General features: G+C 41.0%; 1 protein-coding gene across 1 annotated transcript in view; it reads left to right on the plus strand.

The window, feature by feature from the left end:
* The window catches only part of gna12a (guanine nucleotide binding protein (G protein) alpha 12a), a 105,614-nt gene extending 85,586 nt beyond the window's left edge, over positions 1-20,028 (plus strand). The window contains exon 4 of the mRNA XM_072268716.1: positions 11,885-20,028. Coding sequence (XP_072124817.1) covers positions 11,885-12,454 — 570 coding nt within the window. The 3' untranslated portion in view covers positions 12,455-20,028. The remainder of the gene's footprint in view (positions 1-11,884) is intronic.
* Positions 20,029-20,469: the final 441 nt, after the last annotated feature.

Genomic DNA, 20,469 nt, shown 5'->3' on the forward strand with positions numbered 1-20,469 from the left:
CTGGACCTGATAGAATGCACCCTGAGTTTCTGAAGAAAGTAGCTGGAGATATTGTGGAGGCATTAACAATGATCTTTCAAGAATCGATAGATTCTGGCATTGTACTGGATGACTAGAAAATTGCAAATGTTACTCTGCTATTTAAAAAGGGTGGGAGGCAGCAGAAAGGAAACTATAGACCTGTTAGCCTGACATCAGTGGTTGGGAAGTTGTTGGAATCGATTGTTAGGGATGAGATTATGGAGCACCTGGAGGCACATGACAAGATAGGCCAAAGCCAGCAAGGTTTCCTGAAAAGAAAATCCTGCCTGACTAACCTACTGCAATTTTTTGAGGAAATTACAAGCAGGGTAGACAAAAGAGATGTAGTAGATGTGGTGTACTTGGATTTTCAGAAGGTCTTTGACAAGGTGCTGCACATGAGGCTGCTTAGCAAGATAAGAGCCCAAGGAATTACAGGGGAGTTACTAGCATAGGTGGAGCATTGGCTGATCAGCAGAAAACAGAGTGGGAATAAAGGGATCCTATTCTGGTTGGCTGCCTATTACCAGTGGAGTTCCACAGGGGTCGGTGTTGGGACCACTGCTTCTTACGATGTATGTCAATGATTTGGATTATGGGATTAATAGATAAGTGGAGGAGCGGGTAGTGTTGAGGAAACAGAGAGCCTGCAGAGAGACTTAGATAGTTTAGGGGAATGGGCAAAGAAGTGGCAAATGAAATACAATGTTGGAAAGTGTGTGGTCATGCACTTTGATGGAAGAAATAAATGAGCAGATGGGGAGAGAATTCAAAATGCAGAGCTGTAAAGGAACTTGGGAGTCCTTGTGCAGGATCCCCAAAAGGTTAACCAGGTTGAGTCGGTGGTGAAGAAGGCGAATGCAATGTTGGCATTTATTTCTAGAGGTATAGAATATAAGAGCAGGGATGTGATGTTGAGGCTCTATAAGACACTCATGAAACCACACTTGGAGTATTGTGTGCAGTTTTGGGCTCCTTATTTTAGAAAGGATATACTGACATTGGAGAGTGTTCAGAGAAGATTCACGAGAATGATTCCAGGAATGAAAAGGTTACCGTATGAGGAATGGCTGGCAGCTCTTAGACTGTATTCCCTGGAGTTCAGGAGAATGAGGGGGGGATCTCATAGAAACATTCTAGAAACATGTGAGCTAGATCACATGGGGGCTGAAGTCATTCTTTCCAAGATTGAGTGGAGCCCATGGGCAATGCTAGTGGTCCCAGTAGCCAGGAAGGATGGGTCTTTCGGGATCTGTGGTAGTTTCAATGTCACTATCAACCCTGTAATAAACGTTGGTCAATAACCTCAGCCCAGGATGGAAGATAACTTTGCAAACCTTTCTAGAGGGAAGCACTTCAGCAAAGTGGACATAGTTGAGGCCTGTCTGTAGATGCAGGTGAAAAGAGTTCATAAGCACTCGCAGAAGGTATTATCACTATATATGCTTATTTTTGGAGTAGCATCTGCCCCTGGACTCTGGCAGAAAGCCATGGACCAAGTGCTGCAGAACTGCCTAGGCACGGAGTGTTACCAGTGAGGGATGACCAGGAACATCTCCAAAATCTCAAGATGCTGTTAAATAATTGGAAGATTATAGGCTCAAAGCCTGACACAACAACTGTGAATTCTTTAAACCTGGCATCACTTGCTGGGGTCACACCATTGACACACAAGATTTACACAAGTGTGTTGAGAAAATTTAAGCAGTGGTGGATGCCCCAAGGCCAAAAGACACCACGTTTGTGGTCCCTTTTAAGTCTTGTCAGTGGCTACAACAGGTTCCAGCCAAACATGGCTACTGTGCTTCACTGCTTGAACTCGTTACTACTGATCAGGAGGAAACAGTAATGGGAAAAGCAGTGTGGGGTGGCTTTCCAAAAGGAAAAGGAAACAGTAATGTCAGACACTATTCACACTTTATGATTCAGATTGCTCAGTGAAGCTTTCCTGTGACGCCTTGCCTTATTGTTTAGGTGAAGTCATGTCACATGTTATGAGTGATCAAAGTGAGCACCCCATTGCCTTTGCATCACGCTCCCTTAAAAATTACACACAGATTGACGGGGGCCTTGAGTACAGCTTTGGGATGAAAATGTTTCAACCAGTACTTGTATGGGAAAAGGTTTACCCTTGTTATTGGTAATCAACCACTCATGTCCATTTTCAGTCCACAAAAGATTGTTCTATTAACAGCAGCAGCACCCTAGAACATCTGGACAGCAAAGATGTATACATCAGGGTGCTCTTTATCGACTGACTACAGCTTGATATTCAATACTATCATCCCCTCAAAACTAATCAATAAGCTTCAGAACCTTGGCCTAATACCTCCTTGTACAATTGGATTCTCGATTTTTCCCCACACAGACCACAGTCATTTTGGATTGACAAAATTTTCTCCACAACCTCTATCAGCACAGGTGCTTGGCCCCTGCTTTAATCGCTTTACACTTGTGATTGTGTGGCTAAGTGCAGCTTCAATGACACTTTCAAGTTTTCTGATGACACCACTGCCATAAGCTGAATCAAAGGTGGTAATGAATCAGCATATAGGAGGGAAGTTGGAAAATTTCGCTGAGTGATGCCACAACTTCTTACTCAATGTCAGCAAGATGAAAGAGCGAGCTGATTCTGTAGGAGGAAACCAAAGGTCTATAAGCTGGTCTTCATCGGAGGATAAGAGGTGGAGAGGGTCAACAACTTTAAATTCCTTGGTATTATTATTTCAGAAAGGCTGTCCTGAGCTCAGCACGCAAGTGCAATTACAAAGAAAACGCTGTAGTACCTCTACTTCCTTAGGTGTTTGCAAAGATTTGGCATGACATCAAAACTTTGACAGGCTTCTATGGATGTGTGGTGGAGAATATATTGTCTGGTTGCATCACGGCCTGGTATGGAAACACCAATGCCTTGAATGGAAATTACTGCAAAAATTAATGGATACAGCCCAGTCCATCATGGGTAAAACCCTCCCCACCATTGAGTACACATAAAGGAGTGTTATTGCAGGAAAGCATCATCCATCATTAGGGACCCCCACCAACCAGGCCTGTTCTCTTTTAGCTGCTGCCATCAGGAACAAGGTAAAGGAGCCTCGAGACTCTCACCACCAGGTTCTGCAGCAGTTATTACCCTCAACCCATCAGGCCCTTGAACCAAAGGAGTTAACTTCACTCAACTTCACTTGCCCCATCATTGAAATGTTCTCTCAACCTGTGAACTCACTTGCAAGGGCTCTTCATTTCATGTTCTCTATTTATTGCTCTTTTTATTATTATTATTTATTTTTGTAGTTTCAGTTTGTTTTTTGTACACTGGTTGAACGCCCAGTGATGTGGCCTTTCAATCATTTTATTAGGATTATTCTACTAGGCCCAGCGGAACCGTTTCTACAGATAGGAGAAGGGGAAAATGCTGGTTACCAGTCGCTTTGGGAAGATGGGGCTCATCAGCTGTGGTTTGGCAGTTCATCTAGGAGAAGGAAAGCTCTGATATCAAACCTCCGCTGTCTTTCGCCTATACCCACTCAAGGGGAAGGCTTTGGGAGTAAACCCCAAGGGAACATCTGAAGATGGAGTCCCTAAGGCAGTCCTACATTGAGTTCAACACTGACTGCTGCAGCACTGCTGGTGCCAAACTGTATCAGTCTATGCTGTTCCTTTGGGTTCAGCAGATGTGTGGAGAGAGGGTGCTTGCTACATGGGCAACAGCTTGCTCTCCGTATCTAACTGTCCTGGCTTGTTTATCTAGACAGTTGGGACGCAACGTGGTCGACCCTGACCGACAGAGGCCTCAGATTCTCCCATTATGCATTTATTGAGTATGCCAGCAAGAAAATGTGGTGACATATGTACCTTGTTAATAAATTAACTATGAACAAATGCAGAGATGGGTTCTTTCTTGAAGGACATAATTACAATTGCTGATGGGTTGTCCTGTTTACCCTTGGAAATGGAAATATCTTAAAAAATTTACAAAAGAGGGCACTCCACTTGACATATTCTCCCAAATTCAAATGATCCCTGGTCAGGGAAAGCGAGGAGGTGACAGAGAGGAGCTATAGGCAAGTAGTCACACCAGGGCCTCAGGAGACAGATAAGTGGGTAACAGTCAGGAGAGGGAAGGGCAGGAGTCAGATACTAGAGAGACCCCTGTGGCTGTCCCCCTTAACAATAAGTACTCCTGCTTGAGTACTGTTAGCGGGGGAATGGTCTACCTGGGGGAAGCAACAATGGCCACGCCTCTGGCACAGAGTCTGGCCCTGTGGCTCAGAAGAGTAGGGAAAGGAAGAAGGCAGCAGTAATAGGGGACTCTATAGTTAAGCGTCAGACAGGCAATTCTGTGGACGCAGGAAAGAAATGTGGATGGTAGTTTGCCTCCCAGGTGCCAGGGCCTGAGATGTTTCTGATCATGTCCACGATATCCTGAAGTGGGAAGGTGAACAGCCAGAGCCCGTGGTACATATTGGTACCAATGACATAGGTAGGAAAAGGGAGGAGGTCCTGAAAACAGACTACAGGGAGTAGGAAGGAAGTTGAGAAGAGGACCTCAAAGGTAATAATCTCGAGATTACTGCCTGTGCCATGCAACAGTGAGTATAGGAATAGAGTGAGGTGGAGGATAAATAAGTGGCTGAGGGATTCAGATTTCTGGATCATTGGGACCTCTTTTGGGATGGGTTGCACTTGAATCTGAGGGGGATCAATATCCTGGCAGGGAGGTTTGCTAAGGCTATTGGGGAGAGTTTAAACTAGAATTGCTGGGGGGTGGGAACTGAACTGAAGAGACTGAGGAAGGGGCTGTTGGCTCACAAATGGAGAAAGCTTGAAGACATTGCAAGAGGGAGGATAGGCAGGTGATGGAGAAGGGATGTGCTTAAAATGATAGTTTGAGATGTGTCTATTTTAATGCAAGAAGCATCGTGAACAAAACGGATGAGCTCAGAGTGTGGGTCAGAACTTGGAACTATGATGTTGTAGCCATTACAGAGACTTGGATGGTTCAGGGGCAGGAATGGTTACTTAGAGTGCCAGGCTATAGATGTTTCAGAAAGGACAGAGAGGGAGTCAAGAAGTGGGGGCATGGCACTGCTGATCAGAGATAGTGTCACAGCTGCAGAAAAGGAGGAAGTCATGGAGGGGTTGTGTACAGAGTCTCTGTGGGTGGAAGTTAGAAACAGGAAGGGGTCAATAACTCTACTGGGTGCTTTTTATAAGCCACCCAGTAGTAACAGGGACATTGAGGAGCAGATAGGGAGACAGATTCTGGAAAGGTATAATAACAACAGTGTTGTAATGGTGGGAGATTTTAATTTCCTAAATATTGTTTGGCATCTCCCTGGAGCAAGAGGTTTAGATGGGGTGGAGTTTGTTAGGTGTGTTCGGGAAGGTTTCTTGACACAATATGTAGATAAGCCACTACAAGAGGAGGGGCTGTACTTGATCTGGTATTGGGAAGTGAACCTGGTCAGGTGTCAGATCTCTCAGTGGGAGCACATTTTGGAGATGGTGATCACAATTCTATCTCCTTTACTGTAGCTTTGGAGAGGGATAGGAACAGACAAGTTAGGAATGTGTTTAATTGGACTAAGGGGAAATATGAAGCTATCGGGCAGGAACTTGGAAGCATAAATTGGGAACAGATGTTCTCAGGGAAATGTACGGTGGAAATGTGCCAGATGTTCAGGGGATATTTGTGTGGCGTTCTGCATAACTGTGTTCCACTAGCCGGGGAAAGGATGGTAGGGTACAGGAACCGTGGTGTACAAAGGCTGTTGTAAGTCTAGTCAAGAAGGAAAACTTACGAAAGGTTCAAAAAAACAAGGTAATGATAGAGATCTAGAAGATTATAAGGCTGGCAGGAAGGGGCTTAAGAATGAAATTAGGAGAGCCAGAAGGGGCCATGAGAAGGCCTTTGGGAGCAGTATTAAGGAAAACCCCACAGCATTCTACAAGTACGTGAAGAGCAAGAGGATAAGACGTGAGGGAATAGGACAGCCAAGTATGACAGTGGAAAAGTGTGTATGGAACCGGAGGAGATAGCAGAGATACCTAATGAATACTTTAGTTCCGTATTCACTATGGAAAAGGATCTTGCCGATTGTAGGGATGAATTACAGCGGACTGAAGAACTTGAGCGTATAGTCATTAAGAAAAAGGATGTGCTGGAGCTTTTGGAAATCATCAACTTGGATAACCCCTGGAACTGCATGAGATGTACCGCAGGCTATTGCGGGAGACAAGGGAAGAGACAGCTGATCTTTGCATCATCATTGGGGACAGGAGAGATTCCAGAGGATTGGAGGGTTGCAGATGTTTTTCCCTTATTCAAGAAAGGGAGTAGAGATAGCCCAGGAAATTATAAACCAATGAGTCTTACTTCAGTGGTAAGTTGATGGAAAAGGTCCTGAGGCAGGATTTATGAACATTTGAAGAGGCATAATATGATTAGGAATAGTCAGCATGGCTTTGCCAAAGGCAGGTCATGCCTTACGAGCCTGATTGAATTTATTTTTTTTTTTTTTGAGGATGTGACTAAACATGATGAAGGTAGGGCAGTAGATGTAGTGTATATGGATTTCAGTAGGTATTTGATAAGGTACCCCATGCAAGGCTTATTGAGAAAGTAAGGAGGCATGGGATACAAGGGGACAAAAAATGCTGGTGAATGCAGCAGGCCAGGCAGCACCTATAGGAAGAGGTACAGTTGACGTTTCGGGCCAAGACTCTTCGTCAGGACTAACTGAAAGAAGAGATAGTAAGAGATTTGAAAGGGGGAGGGGAAAATCCAAAATGATAGGAGAAGACAGGAGGAGAAGGGATGAAGCTAAGAGCTGGAAAGTTGCTTGGCAAAAGGGATACAAGGCTGGAGTAGGGAGAGGATCATGGGATGGGAAGCCTAGGGAGAAAAAGGGGGAGGGAAGCCCAGAGGATGGAGAGCAGGCAAGGAGTTATAGTGAGAGGGACGGAGAGAGGAAAAAAAAAAAGAGGGGAAAAAAAGGGGAAGAAATAATAATAAGGGATGGGGTACGAAGGGGAAGTGGGGCATTAACAGAAGTTAGAGAAGTCAGTGTTCACGCCATCAGGTTGGAGGCTACCCAGAAGGGAATACAAGGTGTTGTTCCTCCATCCTGAGTGTGGCTTCTTCTTGACAGTAGAGGAGGCCGTGGATAGACATGGAATTAAAATGTGTGGCCTCTGGGAGATCCTACTTTCTCTGGCGAACAGAGCGTAGATGTTCAGCAAAATGGTCTCCCAGCTTGCGTCAGGTCTTGCCAATACATAGAAGGCCGCATTGGGAGCACTGGATGCAGTATATCATCCCAGCTGACTCACAGGTGAAGTGTCGCCTCACCTGGAAGGACTGTCTGGGGCCCTGAATTGTGGTGAGGGAGGAAGTATAAGGGCATGTGTAGCATTTGTTCCACTTACAAGGATAAGTCCCGGGAGGGAGATCAGTGGGAAGGTATGGGGGGTACGAATGGACAAAGGAGTCATGTAGGAAGTGATCCCTGTGGGAAGCGGAGAGAGGGGGAGAGGGAAAGATGTGCTTAGTGGTGGGATCCCGTTGGAGGTGGTGGAAGTTACGGAGAATTATATGTTGGACCCGGAGGCTCGTGGGGTGGTAGGTGAGGACCAGGGGAACCCTATTCCTAGTGGGGTGGCGGGAGGATGGGGTGAGAGCAGATGTGCGTGAAATGGGAGAGATGTGTTTGAGAGCAGTGTTGATGGTGGAGGAAGGGAAGCCCCTCCCCATCCTCCCGCCACCCCACTCGGAATAGGGTTCCCCTTGTCCTCACCTACCACCCCACCAGCCTCCGGGTCCAACATATAATTCAACGTAACTTCCACCACCTCCAACGGGATCTCACCACCAAGCACATCTTTCTTTCCCCCCCCACCATTTCTGCTTTCTGCAGGGATTGCTCCGTACGCGACCCCCTTGTCCGTTCCTCCCTCCCCATCCCTTCCCACTGATCTCCCTCCTGGCACTTATCCTTGTAAGCGGAACAAGTGCTACACATGCCCTTACACTTCCTCCCTCACCACCATTCAGGGCCCCAGACCGTCCTTCCAGGTGAGGTGACACTTCACCTGTGAGTCGGCTGGGGTGATATACTGTGACCAGTGCTCCCGATGTGGCCTTCTATATATTGGCGAGACCCAACGCAGGCTGGGAGATCGTTTTGCTGAACACCTACGCTCTGTCCGCCAGAGAAAGCAGGATCTCCCAGTGGCCACACATTTTAATTTCACGTCCCATTCCCTTTCTGATATGTCTATCCACGGCCTCTTCTACTGTAAAGATGAAGCCACACTCAGGTTGGAGGAACAATACCTTGTATTCCGTCTGGGTAGCCTCCAACCTGATGGCATGAACATTGACTTCTCTAACTTCTGTTAATGCCCCACCTCCCCTTCGTATCCCATCCATTATTTATTTATTTATTTATCTATCTCTTCCCCCCCCCCGCCCCTCTTTTTTTTCCTCCCTCTGTCCCTCTCACTATTACTCCTCGCCTGTTGTCCATTCTCTGGGTTCCCCTCCCCCTTTCTTTCTCCCTAGGCCTTCCGTCCCATGATCCTCTCCCTTCTCCAGCCTTGTATCCCTTTTGCCAATCAACTTTCCAGCTTTTAGCTTCACCCCTCCCCCTCCCCCTCCCCCTCCCCCTTTAAAATCTCTTACTATCTCTTCTTTCAGTTAGTCCTGACAAAGGGTCTCGGCCCGAAACGTCAACTGTGCCTCTTCCTATAGATGCTGCCTGGTCTGCTGTGTTCACCAGCACTTCTTGTGTGTGTTGTTTGAATTTCCAGCATCTGCAGATTTCCTCATGTTTGCAGATACAAGGGAACCTTGCTTTGTGGATCCAGAATTGGCTTGCTTACAGAAGACAGAGTAATTGTGGACAGGTGAGGTCGGTGACCAGTAGTGCGCCTCTGATCTGTTCCGGGACCCCCTTCTCTTGGTGATTTTTATAAGTGACCTGGATGAGGAAGTGGAAGGATGGGTTAGTAAATTTGCTTGTGACAAGAAAGTTGGGGGTGTTGTGGATAGTGTGGAGTGCTGTCAGAGGTTACAGCAGGACATTGATAGGATGCAAAACTGGGCTGAGAAGTGGTAGATCGAGTTCAACCCAGATAAGTGTGAGGTGGTTCATTTTGGTAGGTCAAATATGATGGCAGAATATAGCATTCATGGTAAGACTCTTGGCAGTGTGGAGGATCCGAGATCTTGGGGACTAAGTCCATAGGACACTCAAAGCTGCTGCTCAGGTTGACTCTGTGGTTAGGAAAGCATACGGTGTATTAGCCTTCATCAACCGTGGGACTGAGTTTAAGAGCAGAGAGGTAATGTTGCAGCTATATAGGACCCTGTTCAGACCCCACTTGGAGTACTGTGCTCAGTTCTGGTCACCTCACTACAAGGAAGATGTGGAAACTATAAGAAAGGGTGCAGAGGAGATTTACAAAGATGTTGCCTGGATCCGGGAGCATTGCTTATGGGAATAGGTTGAGTGAACTCGGCCTTTTCTCCTTGGAGCAACAGAGGATGAGAGGTGACCTGATAGAGGTGTATAAGATGATGAGAGGCATTGATCGTGTGGATAGTCAGAGGCTTTTTCCCAGGGCTGAAATGGCTAACACAAGAGGGCACAGTTTTAAGGTGCTTGGAAGCAGGTACAGAGGAGATGTCGGGGTAAGTTTTTTTACACAGAGTGGTGAGTGTGTGGAATGGGCTGCCGGTGACATTAGTGGAGGCAGAAATGATAGGATCTTTTAAGAGACTCCTGGATAGGTACATGGAGCTTAGGAAAATAGAGGGCTATGGGTAACCTTAGGTAATTTTCAAAGTAAGTACATATTCGGCACAGCATTGTGGGCTGAAGGGCCTGTATTGTGCTGTAGGTTTTCTGTATTGCATGTTTCTAAAAGTCTCCCTATTACAGCAGAAATGATCCAAAGGAAAACCAGAAAAGACCTTGCACTGTCTCAGTTGTACATGGCCTGCGGAAGTGGCTGGAAAATGTAACAGAATTCCAGTTCCACCTCTTTGCCTTGGCCAGGATGAATTTGCCCTTTAGAGGTTGCCTTGTGTGGGAATTGAGAGTTGTTGGACCATGCAAATTAAGAGCAAAGAGTTGGACGAGCTACATGCTGGTCACCAGGGCATTGTCAAAATGTCGAATGGTCAAGTGTTGGCTCGAAGCTTTGTTTGGTGGCCTGGGATAGATCAGCATATCAAGCATCTCTCCATGCACGATTTTGGATGCCAACACATTCAAAACAGTGTCCAACGCTTCATGCTTTATCTATTCAGCGCATGAACAGCAGAATCCCTGAAAGGGAGTCACAGCCACATAGCCAGATCAGTGCTGCAGCCAGTCCAAGAGCCCAATGCCTGCAGGCCACATCTGCAGAATGAGCTCAGTGCTGAGGGGAGTAAAGCTTTACAGAGTAATGTGCTGAACACCGATTAGTCCTACTCCCTTGGCATCAATGCCTTAATCTTTTAAATCTGGCTCAGCACTTAAATCAGCTAAATATCAATTTGCTTTTCGCTCTTGGTCCTGGGCCTCACCGCTTCGATGCAGCCCGAAGTCCACTTCAGCAATGGCTGCTGCAGCTGTATCCACATTCTCGAGAGTCCAGTTTTCCAAATTCTCCAAGATGCTGCAAAAACGCTAGTCTTGCACATGTTCATAAGCACATCTTCCTGAGGGATATTGCAAGCTGTGAATTGCAATAAATCATAGTCCAGAAAAAGTATATTTAATAGAATAGTTAGTAGTTTTGTTACCTGCCCACAAAACGTCGCAGTATCTCACCAGGTGCTATCTTTTTTTAAAAAAATTAGGAAAATTACTGACACATTCCATGAAAATACATAAATATCTTAGAAATTGGCAGGTTGTTAATTTGAAGCTTTTGCTAAAAACATAGAGTTAATCCAAAATAAGATTAATTATCACTTCTTTACAAATGCATTATTCACCTTACTACTGTCAGATAATATGTTTACATATCTTGTAATGCAACAAGTTTGCTGCCTAATTTATTATAGTGAGTCAGCAGAGAGCAACCAACAGGGCACAGATGAGGTGGAATTTGTACTAATTCAAAATTATACCAGCAGTGAAGACGATCAAAGCTATTCTCACCATCTTGAAGTTAAGATTATAAGTGTGGTGGGGTGGAGGAAATATTACCTTCTGTAATAAATGCAGAATACAATTTTGTTTGAAATTCGTTGCTGTGATCTCGACAGTGATCTTGATGCATTTTGCAAATTCAAAACCTCAGCTTTTGATCTCCTTGGAGATAACCATGCTTTCCAATTATGCGATGTGAAATGTCTGTTTGAGACTTGTAAACTTCAAATTAGGTCTATGCCTGCTGCTGTTTAGATTAAATTTGGTGTTTTCTTTAAATTGTAATTGTTCAGTGTCGAAGGGACTGAACAACAGCCATTAATGTGAGAGAATTTTGTGTGCTCGCAAATTTAATTTCAGTCATTTGAAATGAACAGCAAAACGATACCACTTTTTAAATATAGAACATGCCACCAACATCGTAGCATGGGAGCTATTGCAGGAAAAAGTGGTATGCATATCTTAAAAATAAATGCATCTGGTAAATGATTTACTTTTTCCTGCCCTCCGTCTCCTAAATGCAAATGATCAGTTCAGTTTTGACTGGTTGGTATCCTTTCAGTTTTAGGGTTTGAACTATCTGTGGCCATTAGATTATGAAATTAATTTAAATTAATATAACATATTGCTGTGTCTCTGGTGTCTTTTTAAGAAAAAAATATGCTCATCTAGATACCTATTTTGTGATATCTGTTTGGTTTCTTTTGTTTCAGAGATACCTTCCTAGCAGACATGATGTCCTCCTTGCAAGAAAGGCCACCAAAGGAATTGTGGAACATGATTTTATCATAAAAGGCATTCCTTTCAAAATGGTAGATGTAGGTGGTCAACGATCTCAACGACAGAAGTGGTTTCAGTGCTTTGATGGCATTACGTCAATTCTGTTCATGGTTTCCTCCAGTGAATATGACCAGGTTCTCATGGAAGACAGGCGGACAAACCGTCTGGTAGAATCGATGAACATTTTTGAGACTATTGTAAACAACAAATTATTTACTTCTGTCTCTGTTATTTTGTTCCTCAACAAAATGGACTTGCTTGTAGAGAAGGTGAAAACAGTGAATATTAAGAAATACTTCCCAGACTTTCAATGGAACCCTCACAGACTGGAGGATGTACAAAAATACTTGGTGCAGTGCTTCAATAACAAACGGCGAGATCGCAGCAAGCCACTGTTTCACCACTTCACAACGGCCATTGACACAGAAAACATTCGGTTTGTGTTTCATGCCGTGAAAGACACTATTCTGCAGGAGAATCTAAAAGATGTAATGCTGCAGTGAAGGGTGAAGAAGTGAGATAATTGTGTTTGGAATTGCTCCTTGGTATTCCCTGTGCCACTAGCACTTTCAATTCAGACTGGCGTGGAGTCTGGCCATGTGTAGAGAGATTGCAGTGATATTACATGGAAGCTTATTGGCATCAAGGAAGTGCTTATAAATGTCCTTTTTCCAGTTCTGTAAAAGTTCTCAGAAGCATAGTGAGCAGTAGTTCTAGACACTCATTGCACTAGGGCCTCTTTTTCTGATTTGTGCTGAATGGAAAAGGTGGGCAATGATCAATCTGAGTTTCAAGTACCAAATTGGCTTGTACCAAGGGTGCTTTACATGGAAGTCTGTATGGACAATAGTAGTAGGTTATTATCCAAGCTACTCAGTGGGTTCTGCCCCATTCTGGAATTCAGCTATTTACTGTTGCTGAATGTAAACTATCTAAGATGTGAAGTCTCTTGGCAGAGTGAATGGCATAAGTAAATGCTGGTTTTTAAGGAGAAAACTGGGTTGCAATAAAAAATGGGTTCAAATTACAGCCATACTACTTAGAAATTTGGAGCTGTAGTAAAACGGACTGAGCTTGTCAGTTGGTTCAATTGGTTTATAACCCTTCCATAGCCAGGTACAACTACTGTTTGGTACAGCACGGAATTCAACTTCATTGTGAATGTGTATTTGATATTTACAACTATTATTTTTTTTATAAAATTCCTTTGCAGACTTGTCTTGTGTTGAACATTCATGAGTTGCATGAATTGTTATTTGACCTTGATGAGCAGATAGAAACCTCTGCTATCAAAATCTAATAGTTTTGTGCCAGAAGACAGATTAGAAATATACCATCTTTTAGTTCAGGGTTTTTGAGTGTAGATTCTTGGCAAATCAAAGATTTTTTTTAAACTAAGAACTACTAGAAATAAACTGTGTTCTGTCTTAAAGCAGCATTGGAAAGTATTTTTATATGAAACGGCCCAAGTTCCTGTTTTGAAGTAGCTAATATACTGCCACCTAGCACACACCAGGAGTCTTTTGAAAATAGAAGTAACTAATCCAGATTCCAGTTGCATTTTCAGTAATGCTATCAGTGATACAGCACAATTGATTATAACCACTGGTGACCAGATGTAACCCAGCAGGCTTTCAGGTCTCATTATAGATCTGGACAATCCAGATCTTAGCTAACCTTTTATGTAGCAGAAAGTTGCACACAGAAGCTTCCTCCTAAGCCTATAGACAGGGTACTGATTTGGGCTGATTTCAGTATCATGTCACACTCTTTAAAAGATAAATGAAGCAGTTCAAAAGTATTAAGTATTCCTTTTTCATAAATTTTTGACCTACCTGTAGTTTTGAGCACTTTTCTTCATTTTTGTTTACTCTGGCACTATAATGTTTAGCTGGTTAGATATTCAACCTTTTGGATATAATCCTACTTCTGTGTTGCTGTTTTTTCTAAAAATTCAGATCTTAATTCCAGCCATTATAACTACTTCAGACTCATTAACTTGGAATCCCACATTTAATTTCTGTACCAATTTGCCTCACACACTTAGTAAGAAATAATTTTCAGCAATGAAATGGAAGCAAAACTAAGACACAATTGAGTTTTGATGCAATGGTTGTTGCATGTAGCATTAACACAACAAGAAAACTAGAAATGATAAATTTAAATAGTTAACTTCCTAACCTGAACAGTTTGATTTAGCCTGAGATTAAAATTTATTTGGGGCAACATTTTTTTAAAAAAAGGAATGCCCTTTAAAATGCAAAATTAAGCTAAATATGTTAATTCAGAAGGAATATGTTAATGCTGGCAAAAAGATAGAGACCTGTTGAATATTTGGGTTAACCTACCAAGAAATATGATTTTCAAACTAATTTTTACCAGTCTATTTCAAACAAACAAGTAGTTAGTTTTGATTTTTGGTGAATAAAACTAGATAATGCAAGTTTGCCAGCCTAAACAATGTGATTCTCAATTTGTTGGTGCATGTTTTTTCCCAGCTGACATCAATATTGTCAATATTTTATTCCATCTCTTCACTGTGAATTGTAAAGGAGTGGTTGCAGAGAAATCCAACCATTTTAAGATAACAAAGCATGGTATTTACAATGTTATATTTGAATTTCTACTGGGAATTTCTGCCTCAAGCTGCCATCCCCTCACTGTCCAACCTTGGATTTTACTGTAGATTCATAATTTCAATTAATTCTCTAGAAAAATGAAGAAAAATTAAGTAAGAAAGATAATTACAGAATTTTGACACTTTTGGTGAAAACTTCCATTTTAGTTCTCCTTTCCACCTTTCTATTTTTGTCTTCTGCCTTGAAGAATTAATCTGCACCTAGGATGCTCTTCATGGACAAGTATTAAAATGTAGTTGTTATAAATAGTTTTCCTTGGAACCATTTAAATGAATTAACCATTTTAAAATCTCTTTCCACAATTGTCCGACCTTACAAAATTCACTTTGACATCTTCAGGTTGATTTTTATTTGTTTGCTTAACCCTCAAGATTTGGAAATTGCACACAAGCAAAACTTTGCAAAGTGAGCAGGTATTTAGCATGATACAAAAATAGCTTGATGCATAATTGATTACTCCATGTATGTGATTGAGAAGCACTGTGGCCATCCTGTGGAGGTTTTGGCCAGCCCTTTGTAGAATGTTCTAATAAAACACCCACAATGTTCACCAGTCCAGGTTTTCATCTTTCTGTTCCATTATTCTGTAGTCCTATGTAACTTTCCTCCTTGGGCTACTTGCAAGCTGATGCAAAATTGTGCTAAATAAGTTTTGTATTAAATGTTTCTGGCTAGTATCTTTTAATATGTGCCAGAATGAATTAATACAGAGCCTGGTGTGCATGTGTTTTTGTTTTGGGTTTACACAATTTGTAATTTTCTTAAAGGTGCACTTCCTATCTAATAATACTGGGAAAGAAATATTAAAATAATGCTGTTTGGCTCATCGTTCAGCCTTATTCATTGCTTTAGCTAACCACAATATTGTTTGTTATCTGTTCTAATTTATCTTGGTATAAGCTGTTTGGAAAGACCAGCTTTGTTGGTAGAAGCACAATATTTCCAAGAGGAGTGTTATTTGTAGTCATTTCACTGTAGTGGTTGTTCTTGTTCTTAAATGCATTTTCATAAAACTGTCCAAGAGACATAAGTTCATGCCTTAAACTCCTGATATTTTGTGTTTAATATAAAAGTTGATGGATTGATAGTTATTATTAACTTCAAATTTCTTTCTTTGTCATAAATAATCTTTTTCATTCCATAATAAATTGAGCTAATTCCCTGTTCTAAGTAGTTGTGTTGCACAGTTGGTATATCAGTTACCTATGCAGGTAATTTTGCAGTTCTGCTGTTTTTAAAATGGCCATTTTGTGTGTGTGTTTGTGTGCGGGGGGCGGGGGATGGGGGGGAACATGTTTTCCTTGCAATTTCCCTTCAGCTCCCTCCCACCCCAAGACTCTTTATTTCTTCAAAAATCCATTTCAAGTGAACAATAACTATTATGTTTCAGAGCAGGAAATAAGATTGTATGTAAGTTTTCAGGTGTCAGTCTTCTAAAATGTTCCATGATCATTCTGAGCAATAAATTCTAAGAGTAGGTAATTTTGTTAGAACAAGGGTTGAAACCACAAAATCTACAATGTGTTTGCATTGTACGATAATTTGCCAGGTTCTGTTTAATGCCACACTTCTGAATAGGTTGTTACTTTTAAATTTATCTGCAGACTTATCTGTTGCATAATGATTTCCAATATGCTCTTTCAATTTGTTGCATACTCTGTTAGTTCTAAGGGTCTGATTTTTGGATTTAAACTTTATCATGTTAAACCAACGTCATCTAAACTTGAAATTTGAATACACAGTGACACCATGAATAACAAGAAATGATTATTTTAATGAATGGGACATAAAGTTCAAAGTAACTGTATACTATATATAACCCTGAGATTCATTTTCTGGTGGGTATTCACAGTAAATACAAAGAAACACAATAGAACCAATGAAAGACAAGATAGATAAATAACCAATGTGCAAAAGACAACAAACTAAACAAATACAAAGAAAAAATATAATAATAAATATCGAGAACATGAGATGAAGAGACTTTGAAAGTGAATCCATGGGGTTGTGTTCAGTTCAGTGATTGGGCAAGTGAAGTTGAGCGAAGTTGTCCCCTCTGGTTCAAGAGCCTGTTCCTGATCCTGGTGGTGTAGGTCCTGAGGCTCCTGTACCAGCTTCCTGATGGTAGCAGTGAGAAGAGAGCATGGCCTGGATAGTGGGGGTCCTTGATAATGAATGCTGCTTGCCTGCAAGAGCACTCCATGGAGATGTGCTCAATGCTGGGAAGGGCTTTACCTGTGATGGACTGTGCCATATCCACTACTTATTGGTCACTTTTTGATTCCACTTTAGTGACTTTTATTTTAATTCACAGTGCTTGGTTTTATGTGTTGGTGGAACAAGCTCTTTGACCAAGACAGAAGGTTTTTATTTAAGCTGATTGGTGGTATCTAAATAAGATATTCAATTGTGCTAATAAAGTAATGCTGTTTTGTATCATGAAGATGATTGATAAAACAGTGGTTGAAATATGGGGATCTCATTTAGCAGTGAACATTGATATTATAGTGAATGTTCAGAGAAATGTGACAGCTGTGCGATGCATGGAAGTCTGAGCTATATAGTGGCTTGCTGTATTAATCATTTCAACTCCAGGAAAATAGATTCAGATTTGAAGTTTTTAATCCTGCAAAGCCCAGATGTGTAGTTGAACAATTCAATTTCAGACAATCTTGCAACTAGTTTTTACAGATGAGGCTTGTTCTCCAAGAATATGATCTTCCATCATCTTCCCATGCGAAATAACTATAGTTCAAGTGTAGGATATATTTTTCACATACTCGGCAGCAACAAAATTCTACTAACTGTAGAATTCACACAATAATCAATAATCTCACACAATAATAATAGTTACTGAGAGATTTTTAGTTGTCAGATAAACAAGAACAACTTCCAAAATAAAATTGAGATCTTCTGCATGCAAGTGCTGACAGAGCCACGATGATTAATGTCTGGAGCATCACTTCAGAAATTGGAACATTGGTCTGCAGTTTGTGCTTGTTTTTTGCAGAACTTGAGCCAACACATTGTATTTACTGTGTTTGTCCGCAATAAAATGAATCCCAGGGTGTATATGGTGACATATATGTACTTTGATAATAAATTTACTTTGAATTTTCCCATCACTAAACAAAACTAGAAGTTATTGGGACAAGTTTGTTTTTGATATGATAAACCTACAGTGTTTGTGCAGAATATTTAAGACGCTACTTGTGGAGTACAATAGATTGCAGTGTTGTAGTGTTTGTTTTGGTTTGGATATTGAGCAAAAGAGTAGGTTGGAAGGAAAAATCACAGCTCTGAAAGAGTCACCTTTATTCAGAAGCTTGAGTGCATTGTGTCACATTCAGGGCAATACTATTTGGTGCAAATATTCACACCATCTTTGTACCTAGAGCAATAAAGACTGTTGCACAAGCCCTTTTAGATACATAATAATTAAATGACACCAGCATTACAGATGAAACTGCATTATAAAAATCCAGTCCAATTTAACACCAGTATATTGGACAAAAATTAGCCCTAGGGAAGATGCCATGTTGTAATGTTTGTGGATCTAGAAAGTATGGCAATTTTTGTTTTTAATAGGTGACACCTGATTTGCTTTGTATGTGTTCTGTCCTGTCTGGTAGTGTAAATGGGCCAAGAGTAGTATCTTTGCTTCTGTCAAGTGTTAAATTCTATACTCAGGAAGTAATCGTAGAGTTGTCTAAACTGTTTTTCTGGTTTCAGGGTAATATTAATCTTGTAATATTCGGTGGCCTTGACTTCTAGAATTCTTTAACCAAATGAAAGCAATTTTGAAATAATACTCATTTGCATATTAAGAAAATAGTGTCATTAACTGAACATCTTATTTTCTCAATTTCCCTGAAACAACAACTAAAGAAGTACCTTCTAAGCTGTTGTAAAGTTCTTAAACATGGCAGTTGCTTTATGCTCAATCTGGTCCTTCAAGCAGCAGAGTGATGAATAAGAAGTGTAATCTATCTCTTGATGAGGATGATTTTAGAGAAATAATTGGCCATGTACTGGGTTGGGGGGGCAGTAAAGAAACTCACTGTTCTTCGAATGTTGCTATAGGATTTATTGCATCCATCTGGAGAGACGTAATGGTCTCTCAAAAGATGGCAGCTGAGATGATGCTGTACTGAAGTGAAACAAGAACTTGCCGACTGATTTGAGTATGATACCAATTGGGTCAAGGCAGTGTTTTGTCAGATTTTTCTTTTTTCCCCATTTGAGGCAATTTTGATGCTGAAGAAAACAGAGGAATCTTGCACTGATAAATGAATTGATTCCTTATGCATTACAACTGTAATGTAACTATTCTGGATATTGACTTGTCATAAAACATTTACTGATCCAATTACTCCTATTTAATTGTGTTTTTATTTTCCCCACTTGCAAGGTGAAATTCAGTTTAAAACCTTAATTCCTCTTCAACGGTGGCCTCGGACATAGCAGGCCAATGTCTGTGAAAGTAAAATTGTAAGGCTTATAGCAGTTGCTCATTAAGGGTTGCCTCCCTTTTGCTTTTTGAGGCTCTTTTCCATGACAACTAATGAAAAACACTTTGCCACAGTTGAATGTAAAATTGTGGGAAACATTGAAATAACCCCACATCAATCATTTAGTAGGAAAAATTATAAAGCAAACTGCTGTTGTCTCATGACACAGTGACTATGTTTGGTACTGTTTTTTTATTTTGGTATTGAGGCTGATTTGTAGATTCCTTCAGTGACCGCATTCTCAAAATTTGTTAGTTTTCCAACAAAAAGCATTCCAGGTCATGGGGCTAACAGTTATTGCCTAATGTCCTTTAGAATCTTTTAATTATTTTGCTTTGTTATGAAGAAAATAAACCTACATAATAAATGCAGTTAAAACGTTTTTAGCATCTCATATTCTTGCTAATGGACTCAGCTGATACTTACACTACTAAACTTGCTGAGTTTAAATTAGAAATGTAAAGAAGTGATAAAACATATGAACATTGCCTTTAATTGTACAAACTGTATTTTAACTCAAATTGTTTCTATTATGTTTATGTATATATGATTTTATAAATATTAAAGTGTACTTTGTGTGAATTGTAGTTGCTTGTATTTAATGTCTTCTGTTTGTATAATTATGAACTTTCAGGTGCTGAGTTGTAGGACGCAAATTTGCAAAGCTATTGCCACATAAAATGCAGTGAGTTCATTTTGGTAATAAACTTTCAAGTTCTTTATTCCATCTCCTCTTCACTCCTACTGTGACCTCTGTCCAAAACCAAGATTGAATTTTACATTGATTTATATGTAGATTTGGAAGATGCATCGTAACTATACAGTTGAATAAAAGATGCTATGCAAGTACAATGTAACCCGGAAACTAGTGTCTAATCTGTACCCTGAAAGTGTATAAATTCTTGTATAAATACAGTATAATAAAAAGTTAATGTGTATCCACTGCAGTTTTAAAGCTGGCTCAAAGTTTTGATGGTAAAAGTTGGGATACAATGACAGCCTTGTATGAGCTTCTTCAGATGATTTCAGGTCTGTTCTGAGTATCACCTGTCTTCAGAATATTTCTCTCAATCTCAAGCCAGAAGGGGGAAATAACTGCTGGTTTTCATATTTTCATCTATATTTTTTTTTACCCCCTCTCCGTGTTTCCTTCAGCGAACCAAAACCTGACATCTTGGGGGCTGCCAGTAATAGCATTAAGTATGGAAAATCTTCCAAATGTTGACTGAATAGAAGTATATTCTTAGCACTCTCATTTAAGTTCAATTAAACCGCAGCTTGAATAGTAGATTGCCTAGTTTGGGAGTGAGGACGACAGTTGCAGGCTACAGTATGATATTGATCAGTAATAAAAATAGGTGGATCACT

This window comes from Mobula birostris, chromosome 9, assembly GCF_030028105.1.
Source record: "Mobula birostris isolate sMobBir1 chromosome 9, sMobBir1.hap1, whole genome shotgun sequence".
Classification (NCBI taxonomy): domain Eukaryota; kingdom Metazoa; phylum Chordata; class Chondrichthyes; order Myliobatiformes; family Myliobatidae; genus Mobula; species Mobula birostris.